At 40.2% G+C, this 16,991-nt stretch overlaps 2 protein-coding genes across 10 annotated transcripts in view; one reads left to right on the top strand and one right to left on the bottom strand.

The window, feature by feature from the left end:
• The window catches only part of SWT1 (SWT1 RNA endoribonuclease homolog), an 88,433-nt gene extending 77,038 nt beyond the window's left edge, over positions 1-11,395 (bottom strand). Inside the window, exons 1-6 of one of the 7 annotated variants that reach the window (XM_019635565.1) lie at positions 11,290-11,395; positions 9,053-9,200; positions 7,895-7,986; positions 6,984-7,037; positions 5,290-5,373; positions 3,257-3,315 (exon numbers count right to left, since the gene is read on the bottom strand). In XM_019635565.1, the coding sequence (XP_019491110.1) occupies positions 3,257-3,315; positions 5,290-5,373; positions 6,984-7,037; positions 7,895-7,975 (278 nt within the window). In that variant the 5' untranslated portion in view covers positions 7,976-7,986; positions 9,053-9,200; positions 11,290-11,395. Of the gene's footprint in view, positions 1-3,256; positions 3,316-5,289; positions 5,374-6,983; positions 7,038-7,894; positions 7,987-9,052; positions 9,201-10,249; positions 10,328-11,284 lie in introns of those variants that run through there. The other 6 variants (XM_019635566.1, XM_019635563.1, XM_019635564.1 and 3 more) reach the window with 6 other exon arrangements.
• A 186-nt stretch (positions 11,396-11,581) lies between these two features.
• TRMT1L (tRNA methyltransferase 1L) overlaps positions 11,582-16,991 on the top strand; it is a 34,676-nt gene continuing 29,266 nt past the window's right edge. The window contains exons 1-3 of one of the 3 annotated variants that reach the window (XM_019635558.1): positions 12,055-12,071; positions 12,577-12,655; positions 15,982-16,092. In XM_019635558.1, the coding sequence (XP_019491103.1) occupies positions 12,604-12,655; positions 15,982-16,092 (163 nt within the window). In that variant the 5' untranslated portion in view covers positions 12,055-12,071; positions 12,577-12,603. Of the gene's footprint in view, positions 12,072-12,576; positions 12,656-15,981; positions 16,093-16,991 lie in introns of all 3 variants that reach the window. The other 2 variants (XM_019635557.1, XM_019635556.1) reach the window with 2 other exon arrangements.

Genomic DNA, 16,991 nt, shown 5'->3' with positions numbered 1-16,991 from the left:
CAAATACCATATGATCTCACCTATATGTGGAATCTAAAGAGCAGAATAAATGAGCAAACAAAACAAAAATAGACTCATAGAGACAGAAAAAAACTGATGGTTGCTAGACGGGAGGAGTGGTGGGAGATGGGTGAGAAGGTGATGGGATTAGAAAATACAGGTTGGTAGTCGCAGAATAGTTACGGGGATGAGAAATACAGTATGGGAAATATAGTCAATAACGTTGTGAAGATTATGTAGGATGTCAGATGGGTGCTGGACTTGTGGGGGGATCAATTCATATACTATATAAATTCCTAACCACTGTGCTGTATACCTGACACTAATATAAAATAATATTAAATGTCAACTATAATTATGTATATATATTCAAAGGATGTAAAGTACAGTATAGGGAATAGAGTCAATGGTATTGTAATAGCTATGTACAATGTCAGAGGGGTAGCAGACTTGGTATAGGGTTATCATTTTGTGAGAGGTGTAAATGTCTAATCATTATGTTGTTTTCTATGCCTGAAGCTAATAATAAAATTAAATTAAATTTAAAAAATACTAAGGCTCTAGAACAGCACATAAACAAAAAATTAATAAAAAAGAAAAAGGCAAAGCCTAATCAAGATTTGGGAAAATAAATTTCACTTCCCTAATAATCATAGACATGCTAATTGCAATAACATACCATTTCTATCAAATTAGAAAAGACTTTTAAATAACATTAAATACTGGCAAGGGGTTATAAAATGGACCTTCTCAGGTTGCTGATGGAAATTCAAAATGATAACAGTTCTACAAAGGAATCTGACAATACAATTAAGAATTCTTAAAATGTTCATGTTCTTTGACTTTTTAGTAATTCCCATTTTACAATTCTATACCAAGGGGGAAAAAAATCAGAAATGAACTTAAAAAAAAAAAAGATACTCAATTCAGGATTATTATAACAGGAAAAGATCAGGTACAAGGTAAATGCTAAAATTTTGGAACTAAGAAACATGTCACTTTATCAAATATGAGAGAATATCATAGTCATTTCAAATGATCTTTATGAAAAGTTTTCAATGATATAACAAGACATATTGATGTAACATTAAGCAAAAAACAACCAGAACACAAATCTGTATATATAATGTGGTCTCAACAATTTAAATAAACAGAGTAAAAAGGACAGAAAGAAATGTGCTAAAATGTTAGAAGTAGCAATATAAATATAAATATAAACCAAGGCAATTCTAAAATATCTTGTATGCCAAATGTTCCCTGACAAAAAAAAATTTCACAAGTATGTAGCGTGCTTACCTATATTTGAATGCGAATATTCAATATGAACAATAAATCCAAATGCTATTCCTTGTTCATGTTACTGATATTGGTGGCCTGATTACACATGAGCATCACACAGTGGCAAGCTCATTGATCACATGTGGGCTCAGGGATGCAGAAATGTTGCTGCAGCAGGCATTCAACTATTAAACCTTGCAAGGGCTGAAGCTAAATACCAGATTTTGAGTAAATGCTGAAGCCAAGTTGAACTTCACTGCATTACTAGAACAATTTAGATCTTATTCTCAAAATAATTCAATATTATTTCTTCCTCTCCCAAAGACTATGTAGACAAATCAGAAGTCTCTTTATGCTCTTATATACATGGATATAAAATCAGGTGCTAGAAAATATACCCTGAAGCAAAAGGTAACTAGTGAAAAATCAAGCAGCGTTTTATTTATTTTTATTTGTCAAGCAATGTCTTAGAACTTCAAATAAAATTTTACAAAGGATGCTAGTACAAAAGGCATTAAAAATCTAATTTGAAAATTTAGAAAGTGATAGTTAACATAACATTTCTGACACAATAAACTTCAACGGATAGTAATATAGAAGCCAAGTATCACAAAAAAAGAAGGAAATGATTCAGAAGAAAAACTGAAGAAGAGTCAGAGGCAAGTTACGGTAGATTTTTGTATTTTTGTTTCTTGCTTTTAGCAAACATTAACTGAGCTTGTGAGCTTGTCTGGGAAGCAGAACTTTTATTTACATATTTAATGTGCCATTTAAATTGTTTCCCCATAATTCTTTATCTTCAGAAAAACTTTGATCTTATCAACTTTTATCATGAGTTATACTTTTCATACTTATTTACTCAAATTATTGGTGAGAAATTCCTTCATTACAAAATTCTCTGAAATTTTTATCCATAGGACACAGAAATTAAAGAATGATTTCCATTATTCCAACCACTATTTCCCAAGTTCTCTATTTGCAGCCACATCCTGTTTAATGAACATGGTGGTAGAGCCATATCAACTCAATAAGCTACATATTCTCAAGGGTAATATGCAAAGATAATTTATCCAAAATTTCTAAGTTAGCCTCATAACTTCTTCCACGGCTGTATGTAATGAAGTTACATATCTTATAAAGGCGTGTCAAAATCAAATCACTTAAGATAAAAATCTACACTATACTTGAAAGTGGCTCTTATATAGTATAGAATTGAAATTTTTTTTTAACATTTATTTATTTATTTATTTATTTATTTATTTTTAATTAGGGAATTGGGGGAGGGGAACAGTGTTGGGGAATTGGGGAGGGGGACTAGCCAAGTTATTGTTCTTCAATCTTTGTTGTGGAGGGCGCCAGTCACCATCTGGCTTCCCTTTGGCAGCTAGTGGCCTTTAAATTCAAGGTGCTGTGTTCAATCTTAGTTGCGGTGGGCATAGCTACCATCCCATGTGGGAGTCTAGCCCAGCAGCCTTGTTGTTGAGAGTGCACACTCTATCCACTGAGCCATCCGGGCGGCAGCTCAGCTCAAGGTGCTAAGCTGAGTCTTAGTTGCAGGTGGGCATAGCCCACCATCGAACAGGCAGCCTTGTTGTTAGGAGCACATGCTCTCACCAGCTGAGCCATCCTTCCACCTGTTGGCAGCTCAGCGGCAGCTCAGCTCAGGCGCAGCGTCACTGGCCCATGTGAGAATCGAACCGGCGGCCCTGTTCTCAGAGCTCACACTCTAAACTAAAACTTAACCAACCGAGTCACTTGGCCGGCCCCTCTGACAGACATTTTATTTCACTCAACTTTTTCTGAAATGTATATGAATATGAAGAAAATTCAAAAATCATAACCTGTGATATAACTAAAAATATTTGCATGCAAAACAGTACTAACCAAAGTAAGCAAAGGATTTGGCAAGTCTAAATATTTAAGTATCATAATTCGAGGCCAAAAAAATAAAAAGATATGAAGAAAAAGGGAAATTTACCTTTTTAGTTCTTGTGTTCTTTTTACATTATAGTACAGAATGTCTGCATCTTCTGATTTCTGAAAAAAAATAAGGTGTCATTTAAGAAATGTTAAGTTGTGCACTGGAATTATAGCCACAGGGGAGGAGACTGGGAGACAGCGGTTTTCCATACCTGTGTGTTGACCTGTCTATTCTCTCCCACCCTGTCTTTCTATGTACTCTGGGAATACAGCGCTCGACACAAGAAAAATAAGAGAGAAATAGGATATCGTCCCTGTCTTAAAGAGCTTAGCGTCAAGTCAAAGAATAAGGTAAAGAGAAATAGAAGCATATGTACAAATGACCTAATATAAGGACATAATTAAGTATCAAAACAGAAGAATTGACAAAAAGTTGTAGAAGAGTTCAATACATCAACTGACCAAAAGTTGGAACATACTTAGAATAAAAGGTGGACAAAATATATGTTAAAGATTGAATAAAGATTAATGGGGAGGGGGAAAAAAGCATTCTCAGCTAAGAATGTTTAGGTACTCTAAGAAGCTAGAGCTGACTGGTACAAGTTAAGCAGAGAGAAAATATACCAGCAGGAGCAGAAGTTTTGAGGAAGAAGAAAAAAGAAAACTGGATAGATAAGGTGTGACCAAACTTAAGAGGGTCCTGAATGGGGCTGGCCGAGTAGCACGTTGGTTAAGAATTGGCTTGGGATGCCAGAGGGCCCCGGTTCGGATCCCACATGAGGGCCAGTGACACTGCCCTCTACAGCTAAAATGCTGAACAACAGCTCAATCTGGAGCTGGGCTGCCGTGGGTCGCCGGCCACGGCATAGGCTGCAGTCCCTGCTGCAGTGGGTTGCCATGGGCTACTGTGTGTAGCCGGCAGCCAGCGTGAACAGCCAGCAGTCGCCGTGAATGGCCGTCCAGAAGCTGGAGACTGATCTGCCTCGCCCGGGAAGAGCGCAATGATGGTGCCAGCTTGGGCCAGTGAAGCAACATCTTCCACAACTAGACTGAAGAACAAAAGGACAGCAACTTGTCTGTTCCCCTTCCCCGACTCCCCAGTGCTGTTCCCCTCCCCCAATTCCCCAATAAAATCTTTAAAAAAAAAAGAGGGTCCTGAATGACAAACTAAGAAGTGAGTGAAGGTTTTTCAACAGAGAAGAAATATGATGAAATCAATGTTTTAAGAAGGTTAATATAGCAACAATAAGTTGAAACAGCAGTTTCATTACATGAAAACAAATTCTTAAAAACACAATTCTGCTTTCATGGAACTTTCATGACTACTTTTTCTTACCACCCACAACTCTGTAGCTATCCCAACAGACACCTAACTTCAACTTAAATGTAGTAAGTACTTCACCACCCCTGCACTAGTTTCATGTGTTCGGTCTGCTGACACTGTTTTTTCAGAAAGTGTGAGAGTGGAAAGAACTATCTGGACTTGGCTCTCCTGCTATAAACAACAGGTCCTCGAATAACATCATTTCATTCATCACTTCGTTATAACGTTGAGGAGACACTGTAGGAACTTAGCTCTTATTTCTATCAATTAGCCTACGGTAAAATTGGTTTCCTTATGCATCATTTCACTTAAAATCGCAGAATCTAGCAATGACATTAAGTGAGGATTTACTGTACAATTTTGTGTCCTTGGACAAGTCACTTAACCTTCTGGATCTCAATTTCTGAATCTGAAAAAATGTAACCACCACATCTGCCTTGGCTACCTCAAAAGGAAATTTTAAAGACAAATATAACCATATGTAGTAAAAGACATAAAAAACGGCTAAATTTATATCCCTGTTGTTGTAATTCCACATGACAGGGTCTATCAGCCCAAAGAAAAAAAGAACTTGATAAACGCTTTTTGGGAGTAGAAGGAAGGAAAAAACTAAACTGGTTTTCCTTCCACTGGCTATCAAAAAGTTAAGCATAATATAAAGGAAAAACTAATGGAAAAGTAGCAGGGGAATTTGCATCATAAACCTTCTAAATGTACATTAAAACTTTAACATAAATAAGTTCTAGAGTTAGTATCTAAACACTCACCAGTTTTCTCTTCTTTGATGAAACGGATCTTATAGAACAAGCTGAACTGGTAGAACTTGCTGAGGTTTTTTTCTCTTTCTTATCCTGAGAATGACATTTGGAAAAAAAGGGAAGAAAACCACAAAATAAAGCATAGTATAAAACAGCATTATTCCATCACTGTTAGAAATTAACATTCCTTCTACATTAATAACAAACTTCAAAGGGGAACAGTGTTGAAAGTTTGTAATGTACAAACTTTGGTAAGAGGAAGGGAAACTCAGCTAGACAGGAAGAGGAAGGGAAACGCAGCTAGACGGGAGACTCAACTAGAAATCAGAAAACCTAGATGCTTTTCAATTAGAGATGAGACGGGATACAGGTGTTATAGAAGGCCAGCTGACATGTCAGCTCAGATAAGGACACTGGGAGATGGCACTGCCATGGCAGAATCCAGTCTTCTCCAAAGCAAAAATGTACTTCCAGTTATTTTTTAGGGGATCCTGAATTCAATAGAGCCAGGACAAACATATTGTGAGTATCTACTATGTGCCAAAGGCATTTTAGACATTAGGGACAGATTAATGAAAATACTATAAAAGTCCCTGCCCTTATGGAGGTTAAAATCTAGTACAGTTTACAAATAAGCAAAAGAGATATTTAATGTTTCACATTATGCTATGGAAAAAAATTAAGCAGAGAAAAAGGTCAGCAAGGGCTGGGAGGAGGGGGTAGAGGTAGGTGCAATTTTAAACAGAGCAGTCAGTAAAGGCCCCACTGATAAGTTGCCATGTGAATGGAAAGAAGTGATGGAACAAACCACGTGAATATCTAGGGAAAGAGTTGTCAGTTCAAAGGGATTAGCAGCCGGTGCAAAGCTCCCGAGGCAGGAATGTGCCTGGCTTGTTGGGACACAGCAGGGAAGCCATGCAGTGGAGAAAGTAAAGGGACAACCAGAGGGGGATGCAATGGGGACAGCACAGTCACTTTGTCGGCCCCAGCAAGGACCTTGGCTTTTACTCTGGATGAAGTGGGAGGCCACTAGAAAGCACTGAGTAGAGGAGGGATGTGATCTGACCTACATTTTAATAGGATCACTCTGGCTGCTGTGTTGAGAAAAGAACACCAGGAAAAGGTGAAAGCAAAGAGATCAATTTAGAAACTACTGGAATAATCTCGAAAAGCAAGTCGATTGCCTGGATCATGGTGATAGCAGTAGAGGAGGTAGTGAGACACTGAGGATGTTACTAAGAGAAAGCTGACAGAATCTGCTGATAGACGGATGCAGGTAGAGGATGACGACCAGGGTTTTGGACGAAGCGACTGAAAGAATGGGATCGCAACGTACCAGACTGGGAAATCTGAGGTTGGGCACTACAGTTTAAGAGAAGGAAGAACTAGCAAAGGACACTGTGAACAAGTTACCAGCGAGGAGGAAAATCAGGGTATGGTATCTCAAAAGCTAAGTGAAGAAAGTGTTTCCAGGAGAAGGTGTAATCAGTTACGAGTACGTCAAATATTGCTGATTGGTCAAGTCAGGTGAGGTCTGAAAACTAGCCAATGGATTCAGCAACATGAAAACCATTGCTGGCCTTAATGAGAACGTATCTGGAGAAGTGACAACAAGAAAAAGTCTAATTCAAGTAGTTGAAGGAGGCTGGGAGGAGAATTGCAAATAGCATGCCAATCATTAGTGTCGCATAGGGAACACATACGTCAAGGACAGCAGAGTACTCTAGGGCCACCTTCCCAGGTCCTCTTTCCAACACCTAGGAGGCCAAATTCGTAATCAGAAAGGTAGTAAGCAAGGAACAAACACCAAAAAGTGTAACGATCTCTAGAACACTTCATTCAAGTGATAAAAACGCTCTATGAACTAACCTGCTACCACAGAAATCACTTTTTTAGTGAATATTCATTCACCTATGCCAGACTATAGTCTCTCATCTTGGATGGTAACACAGCATAAACACTATCTAATTCTGATGATGCACTATTAACACTATTCAGAGAGTTTATAATGAAACTGATTACAGGGTATTTTGTTTGTTTGTTTTGGTTACATCAATCACATGACAGTCTTGCTTCCTGGAGACAACACCCAGATCAATGAGGTTGCTCTCCTAAATTTCATTTGTCAAAGCACTTCTTAAGGCAGCGTGCTGACAGTATCAGAAAAAAGTTCAGTGAGCAAGCCTTCCCTACCCTCAGCATCCTCAGCACAGGGGCAGCCCATTCTGATTGATGCACATGTAATCCTACCCAATGCTAAGTAAATGCACAAGGGAGATGTGAAAAATGGCCTAATGGTGAGTTATTTCTATGAAAAGAAAGATTTGGGGGAGGTTTAGAATTGAAGTCAGGAATGCGTAGGCAAATTGCTTACCTCTTTAAGCCTATTTCCTCATTTGTGTAAATGGGACAATAACAGTAACTACCTCATAGAATTGTGAGAAATAAATAAAATAATGCAAGTAAAGAACAAAACAAATGACTTCTCCTGGGTCAGAAGGGCAGAACAAAATATTTATGTATCTCATTTTAAAACAGAGGTGTATTTTTTTGCATTACACAAAAATAAACTGTAAAAAGGGGCATCTATGGGTCAGTAAATAAAAATTCTTACTTCTTCATCAAAGTTGGGTAATGAGGTGGTGCCTTTTCTCTGAGACGTCTCTCCTTCTCCACAAGATTCTTTGTTGGACATTTTTTGAAAAGCTAAAATAAACATTAAAAATATATTACGTGTTTTTTACCACCACAGCAAAACAATACATTAAAAGTTATTTTTTCAGTTATATAAAGATTGAAATTTTACAAAATGATTTCCATTTTCTAACTATTCCCAAGATGACAGGATTCCCTCACTTTAGTTCACTTATATTCTCCCTCATAATGATGTGTTCCCCTCCTTCAGCTTCATCTATCATCTTTTTAGGAATGACTCAAAACTATGCCTTTGGGCCGGCCAAGTGGCGCGTTGGTTAAGAGTTGGCTTGGGATGCCAGCTCTGAGCAACAGGGTCCCAGTTCGGATCCCACGAGGGTCAGTGATGCTGCACCCTCTACAGCTAAGATGGTGAACAACAGCTCGACTTGGAGCTGGGCTGCTATGAGTCACCAGTGACGGCATAGGCTGCAGCCCCTGCTGCAGTGGGCTGCCATGAGCTACTGTGAGTGGCTGGCAGCTGGCATGAGCTGGCGTGAGCTGCTGTGAGCGGCCGTCCAGTGACCAGCGAGCGACTGCCTCACCCGGGAAGAGCGCAATGACAATACCAACATGGGCCAGTGAAGCAACGTCCTCCACAACTCACAACTAGGCTGAAGAACAAAAGGACAGCAACTTGTCTGTTCCCCTTCCCCAATTCCCCAAAATCTTTAAAAAAACAAAAACAAACAAACAAAAAAACTATGCCTTTAACCCTGACTTTTCTCTCAAGCATCAGATCACCATTTTCAACTGCCTGCAAGGCTACTGTATTTTGCCCCACCTACACCTCCAAACCAATTAGTCAGGAGTCTTCATTTTCCTGACACACCCTCTGTCACTCACTGAGTGAGACTTCAGACACACCACATACATTTTTTGAGCCCCAGTTTCATTACATGTAAAATGGAGATAATCCGTCCCTGAGGGTTTTTGAGGGATTCAAATGAAACACTGAATATTAAAAATACCTTGCACCAGGTAGAGCGTAGTAGGGTCTAAATAAGTACTGGCTTATGTGGTTGTATTTCTACTAGAACTTGAGCCCCTTGAAGAGTATGCTGTGTTAAAAACTTACAAGGAGCTCCTAAGTGTCTGCTGAGTGAATAAATGAGTGGATTTTTCTTCCTCAGAATATTCACTCTTTCGTTCTGAGCCACTCCCAGTTCTTAACCATTGCAGTTCCTCCATCCACTTCCCATCCCAGTCTCATCTGTCCAGCCCTGCTTTGGATGAAGTCAATACTGTTAGCTGCTGAAACCCTCCTCCCACCAAAAAAAAAAAAAAAAGCATAAGACAAACATAGTCATTCCTTATGGTCACAAATGCTCTCTGTCAAGTTAGTGTGTACCAAAAGCATCCTGTGCTGGAACATAGAGGCCAGAGTTTGGGAACATCACCAGGTCTGTTTTGACAGGAAAATATAAACGGGGTCTAGAAGCAAAGCTCAAAGGCGAGCTTATTGCTGGTAGTGACACATATTAAGACTATGAACATAACAAAGGCTAGAAACCAAGCAGTTGCAAGTACTGCTGGTCAATCATGATCACAGTAAGTGAAGTTTTATGAAAGAATGATGAATTAGATGAAATCAAATTAGCTAATTTAAACCTCTTAACCATAAGACAAATTGAAAAAAACACAGATAGTGGACTATCGAAGGAAAAACACCTATATGATTACCATGACAAGTAATTTATATTTGTATCAGTGTGAAATTCATATTGATTTTATGAAAATAAAAATATACACTAAATATGAAGAGACCTTTTGCCCTGGCCAGGCTCCAAAATGGCTCCTGATGATTTCTGCTGCCTGGTAATTCCACTCTTATGTAGTCTCCTCTCACAATAAATAGGGCTGACCTCTGCAACCAATAGGATATTGCTACATGGCGATATGTGGCTAGGTCATATAAGGCATTCTGGCTTCTGCCTTTCCCTGTCTTGAATTGTTCATTCTAGAGAAAGCCAGCTGCCACCCTGTCATGAGGACATTCAAGTAGCCCACCACGGAAGAACTGAAGCCTCTTGCCAAAAAAGAACCAACCGCCAGGCATATGAGTGAGCTGACCCTGAAGAGCCCTAATCATGCCAGCGTCCCTGGCAGGCATCTTCACTACAGCCTCATGACAGACCCAGAGCCAGATACACCCCGAAATCCATCTCTGAACTCCGGACACATTGAAACTGTGGGGTAATAAATGTTTATCACTGTTGTAAGCAACTAAGCTTTGGGGCAACTTAAAGCAGCAATAGATTAGTAATACACTCACTTTACGTAATTCTCCAAACTCTGAAGTTTCCTTCTTTAGGATGTCTCAAGAGCAGGAACCACGCTTGGAAATTCTTACTGAAATTCCCATAGAACGCACATTCTAAAATCTAACTTTTGTCATCTTCCGGTTTCCAGATGGTATTAATTAAATAAGTATTAAATGATAAGATTGACATGCTGACCCATTAAGTCTTTTAGAAATACAAAAAAAGAGATCAACAATTCTTGGATGCTGGACAGCCACTACTCATTTCTAGAAGTTAATACTGTGTTATTATCCCATTTTGCAATTGACTGTCCCGTGCCTGAGACTAAAAGGGGCTCCCCTCACCTGCTGCCTATTAACGATCGGACCCGTTCCAGGCAGAGCAGCCAGAAAACAAGTTTTCTCCTCTGCCTGCCCCAGTGGGCACAACGAGTGAGGCTTAAGCTCAAGCAAGCCCAGAGAGCAAAGGGAAGAGAAGTACAGGGGGTCAGGGGACTCACTGGCATATGCCGTAGGGAATCTGAATGGCATCAATCAAGTGCCTGGAAGCTCAGAGATCTGGTTATGAAAAGCCTAGATACAAGCGTGAGGGGGTGGGGGGAAGCCCTATTCACTGGACGCTTACGACCACTGCGCAGCGCTGATGGTACTGAGAATATGTTGATTAAAGCAAAAATAAAAAAGGAAAATAGTGTTCGGGTCACGGTGTGGGTGAGGGTGCGAAATAATGAGCTGATCCCAACTCCAGCCAGCCGGACTGACAGCTCGTCAGCCGCTCGTAAACTGCCGGGGCCCACCGGCTCCGCAGGAACTGACCGGACTTTTACACTGAGCAAGGGGCAGCCCCAGAGGCAGAGCCACACCCTACACTGAACTGGCTGGACCTCAGGTCCGCCCAGAGTCGCCCGCCCCAAGCTCGAGTTGGCCCCCTGAGTTCTCAGTCCCGCCGGCCTCCAGTTTAGGCTCCCAGGGTGAGACGGGGAGCCTGCCCAGGAAAAGGTCAACGAACTCCCCCCGCGCGCCCCCCCCCACCCCCCAGGTCCCTACCTTACCAGCCCCGCGAAGGTGGTGACTTCGTACGCCCGGCCAAGGGAGAGAGACCCCTGAACCCGGAGCCCGCTGGGAAATGTAGTTCTGCACTCGGATCCAGACTACCACTTGACCGCTTCGGGGCGTAGCTTTGCATTTACTTCCTCCAAAGACGTGGGACTCCGGCTCCGCCCCCCCCCCCGGCGGCGCGGCGAACCCTGGGTATTGTAGTCTTGGTTTCGTTTGGTGGTTGACGGCTGAAAGGGAGACGCAGGGGGAAGCGGAACTCTGTATCTCATTGGTCGCTGTCCCCACTATGCTTCTGCGCAGTCTGTGGTGGCGTCGTAATGCCTCGGGGAAAGGGAAACTGATGGGACTGCGAATCGCTGCCTCTGGCTTTTTATTTCTCTGCTGACAGGATTTGGTCACTGGTTCTCCATCTTTTGTCTGTTGCACGCATCCCGTCCCCCCATTTGCTTTCCCACTCCTTGGATCCAGCCCTCTGGGAATTCACGCCAGTTCTCTGACCCCGCCGTGAGCCCCTCCTGGTCCCGGGGCGGGCCTGGCACGGAGGCGGTAACTATGGAGAATATGGCGGAGGAGGAGCTGCTACCCCAGGAGATGGAGGAGGTCGCGGTGGCCCAGGTCCAGGTCCCGACCCCGGCCCCGGACTCAGCTCGGGTCCCAGCTCCGGCCCCGGATACGGCCCCGGCCCCGGACTCGGCTCCAACCCCAGCCCCTGCCCCGGCTCAGGCTCCGGCCCTGTCCCCGTCCCTAGCCTCTGCCCCTGACGAGGCTGAAAGCAGTAAGTGCAGGAGGCCCAGATCTTTCTGCCGCAGGACAACCGAGATGAATGCGCCTTGCTGGGGAGGCCCGTCTTCACTGGGATGGCTTTTATGGGGAAAGGCAGGTTTCGAGAAACGGGGGGAGGACGGAGGGACCCGTGTAGCGCGGAAAACGGGTACAAAATGGAAGAAAGCGTCTCCACAAACCTCGAGGACTTCACGATGAAGGTTATGTGGAGGCCAGGGGTGCTGCCAAATGAGGTTGAGGGCTTCTTCGTTAAGGGGGGGCTTTTTCCGGTACAAAAAAATAGGAAATTACACCTAATTTGATAGTTTTCCCTCAGCCTCGTCTGCCATGGTTCATTCAATAAGTCTTTTAAAATGTGACACAGTAACCAAGGCAACCTGTTTACTGTAGTAGATCCTAGCTGTCAAGATTCAGAAACCATTGCTGGCCAACGAGTTTTTATGCCTCGACATGCATAAAGAGATGGGTTTTTCTCATTGTTTCATTTTCTATAACAGCTTGCTTCCAACAAGAATTTGAATCTGATGAGTAAAGAGCCAACTGAGTTATGGATGTCTTCCCTCAGACATAATACCAGTTGAGTTTTGTACTCCATTCCATCAGAAGTCAACTGTTGAAAATTAATAGCCCGTATTATTGTGCTTCTGACTCTGCTTTGCATGTTTTCTAAGTGGTGATTTATTGGACCATAAAGGATTTTAAAAGATTAATAGGATAACATTTAATTAAGAACCTTCTGAACATTTCAGTGTAAGGTCTAAGAAAGTTTTTGGGTTTTTTAAATTATTTTTTTGATCCATAAATTGATTCTTATGCTCTTTCTGAATTATAACAAAATAAATGAATTCATTTTCTTTCCTACGTCCAGGCCAGCTGTGAGTTTAATGTCATAAAAGACTTGGATAGTTACTCTAATAGAATTATTTTGCAATGTTAAAACAACATATGGGTGTAGATTTGAGAGTAAGGCTGATCACAGAAAAAACGAAGATCGGAGCTAGTAGGTGCGAAATAAGGCCAGCTGTTTCCTCACCAGCAGCTACAATGGGGGGTAGAGGAGGTACACTCTTGAGTAAGTTATCCCCCCTACCTCACCTCTAGATTGGGTCTCTTTATATTAATCAGAAGTGGTTTACCAGCTTTAGGGAATGTATGCTTTTGCCTTACCATCAAGAATATGTTAAACACAGTTTGGGAAGATTTATTTGTATATTCTAAAATTTACAAGTATGTAATTTGGAGAAGGTGTGATGTTTGAGACACCTGAAAATGCGTTACTGGGACAAATATGTAGTGACTGAGAAACGTGAAACGCATTAGAAATAATGTGTTAATCACATTTTAAATTACTTTTAGATGGTCCAGGTAGTCCTTTGAAATCAGTCTTATCTAGGCAAGATGAAGATGTCATAACTGAAATAGAACTGAAAATCGAGGAAAACGTAACAGAAGAAATAGTAAAAGAACCTAGCATTTTGGACTCATCTGATTTAATAAGAGGTTTGCTGTTGACTTTTGGATTATTAGTGTGTTACCAAAAGGTTGAGTGATTTAAGTACAGATAGTGTGCTATCAACTATCTTGAGCCAGAAAGTGATTTTAGAGGTGTACATAGGCATATGGTGAATCTTTAGATCTTTGCGAGTTGTATTCATAGTGGACCACAGGATTTTTCGTTCGCTTCTAACTTACAGCTTCCTTTCTCTTTATTTTGTACTACTTAGTAGTTAGAATGATTTCAATAAGCACGTCTTTATGTAATACTATATATGTTGTTTCACATATGTGTATATAGATCTTTGAACTATGGAATGCAAAAGCTTTTGTGATTACAAATTAAATAGGTACACTTGAATTCATTGCCAGAATCTTAACTGTATGACATCGCAATTAAAATGGGAAAAAAATTTTGCCTGTTTATAAGAATTATAGCTTGTTAATCATTGGAATAATACCTGAGTTAATCATGCGTTGCTCTTCATTTTTCTCATTTAAAAACTAAGGTAAAAATTGTATTTTAATAAACTTGAGCAGGAATGTCTGATAGTACTGAATTGAATTCCCAAATTACTGACATAGTGTGCCGCTGCATCCAAAAAGACTAAAGATTTTTCAAAATTATTTAACAAAGTTTAGTGCCTGCTGTGTGCAAGTTAATGTACTAGGCACTTAACCATTACAAAGATGAATAAGGCCTGACCCTTATTTCTGCTTGCTGCTTATTTCTGGGGGAGCCAAACAAGGACACAAATTATACAGAAGGGTAAACAAAGGAACTGGGAGTGAACCTAGAAGGTAATAGTTGAGAAACCTGAAAATGTGTTACTGGAACTGGGTTTTGGCTTTTTACTTCTCTTTTTCACAACGTTGTTTCCTTAGGCTTCCTTAGTCATGCTCATAGTTTCATCAAACATATGTATTTATGATTATATGTATTCAGAATCCCTCCAGAGCCCTAAAACCAATTCAGCTGCTCACTGGACTTGAGTACATGCATACCAGAACTACATAAACATACTATGTCAAAAGCTAAATGCCCTTTTTTCCATTCCTCTTTCTTTCTGCCAAAAGTGTTTTTCTCTTTCTTCATTGGTAAATGGTTCCATTATTCTCAACTCAAAATCCTAGACTCATTCCTGCATTTACTCTTCACCCTTACTTTACACCCACATCCCAAATTCTTTGCTTTTTTGGGGTTTTTTTAGGCCTCCTATCCTCCTGTACCTTTCCATTACTAATTTCTCACCTCAATTATTGATCCTTGGTTCTACAGCCAAAGATAACCTGAAACACATTCAAATCATATTCACTTCCTCAAAAACCTGCAAAGACTTAGCATTGCCTGATAAATAAAGGCCAAACGAACTTGCATAGAATTTACCGTATTTCCCCATGTATAAGACGCACCTTTTCTTGAGAAATTTTGGGTCTAAAAACTGGGTGCGTCTTATACAGTGGTTGTAGTTCGTCAAGTCATTTAAGAAGTGTGGCATTTCAAATGCCATAGATGGAGCTGAGGACGAGGCAATATATGAAGACAGTGATTCATCATCAGACACAGATGAGGACAAGCTAATGGTTGGGAGTTTTCACAGTGATGAGGAGTTGTATGAATTTTATGATGAATAAAACTTGAGTTCAATAACTTTATGTAATTGTCTTTATGCAATTTTTTTCAAATTTTGGGCCCCAAAATTAAGATGCGCCTTATACATGGGGAAATACGGTATGCCTTCCATGATCTGGACTACATTTTTGGCTGCATGTTTTTCTACCAACTCCATCCATCCAACCAAGGGTGGAATAGAGGTAGCTGTGTTTTTTTATACCACTTACCTTTGTTCATAAGGTTACATAAGTTTATAAGGCCAGCCACCAAATCTCTACTTATTGAAATGCTATTCATACCTTAAGTCTCAGTTAAGTGGCACTTCTTCAGCAGTGAAGACATTCTCAGCAGCACTTGATGCAATTAATTACCCCTCCCTCTGCATGCCAGCATTATATTACCTTTACCCCTAGTATTCATTTCATTCTGCCTTGTGTTATTTAGTAGTTAATCTCTCCTACCTGACTTAAAGTTCTTTGAAACTAGAAAACATGGCTTATGTTCTTTTCTTCAGTGTTTTGTACGGAATAGAAACTTTTTTTTTTTTAGAATTATATTGAATAGTTAGGTAAATTTTAAAGCTGTAAAGTCCCACAGTAGAGTTTTCCCCCCAACTTTTTGGATTCTGAGGCACACTTGTCATTTTATAAACAGTTCCAGCAGCATTCCCCATCTAGGTACCAGAGCAATATGCTACAGGAAATAAAACTATAAAACTGACATGATCAAATAAAAATGGAACGAATACAGATTGTTAAAGCATAATCTTCTAACTCTTAAAATTTCCTTTCAGAGAGACACATCTCAATTCAAAGGCAGCTTGCTGATCTAGAGAAATTGGCTTTTGTAACTGAAGGGGACTTTGACTCGGCCAGTTCATTGAACTCAGATAATCTTGATGCAGGTATTTCCATGTTTGGAGGTTGTGTGTGTGTGTGTGTGTGTGTGTGTGTGTGTGTGTGTTTTCTTAATTTCTAATGGTTTGTCATGTTTAACCTTATGAAAAGTTTGCTAAGAATAGAGTTGTGTATTCCACTGAACTAGAGCAGTAGTAAAATAAATTTCTATATTCAGGAAATAGATAGCCGCCTATATGCAGAGGTGCTGTGGGTATTAGTCATTTCACCACTCCTCCAGGAAATTACAATCTCATGGATACCTAAGGGCTATGTATTTTATGAGTTAGAAATTGCATTGGGCTATAAGTAACAAAAATCCCAAAAAGCAGTGCAATTAAATATGATGGAGGCTTGTATTCGCTCATGTAAAGAAAGTTCCAGGACAGGCAAATAGGTCTGGCACAAGAGTTCCACAATAGTTTCAGTGTCCCCAAGCTCCTCTCTGCCTGCTTTGCCATCCTTAGTGCTTGGATTCCATGCTTAAGATCACCTCATGGTTTATTAGTATAGGCAGAGTATATTAAAAAATAAATTATGCCTATGCTTGCAGTGTGCTGTACGTGAAAGATATTTGTTGGGTTAGAATTTATTGAGTTATTGATTATTTTTGTATGTTTTTATTGCTTTAAATCTGAATTTGAGATTTTAATTGTTTTGTGTACTATCAAACTTTTTATTTGAAATTAATTTCTAATTAGACTTTTATCTTGATGATCCATAATCTTTTTGAGACTATGTTAATAGGGAAGAATTTACAAATTCAGTAATAAGACACAGTGGTTCTACCCATGCCCCCCAGTCTCAGAATAGCAATTATATTAAATTCCTTCTATTGCTTTGAATTCCTTCTTCCACTTATCTGACTCCACATATTAACTGTTTTTGTTGCTGCCAGAGTAGAATA

The sequence above is a fragment of the Hipposideros armiger genome, unplaced genomic scaffold (genome assembly GCF_001890085.2).
Source record: "Hipposideros armiger isolate ML-2016 unplaced genomic scaffold, ASM189008v1 scaffold_22, whole genome shotgun sequence".
In the NCBI taxonomy this organism is placed as follows: domain Eukaryota; kingdom Metazoa; phylum Chordata; class Mammalia; order Chiroptera; family Hipposideridae; genus Hipposideros; species Hipposideros armiger.
Note: the sequence above shows the minus strand (reverse complement) of the source record. Positions and strands in the feature narration are given on the sequence as shown.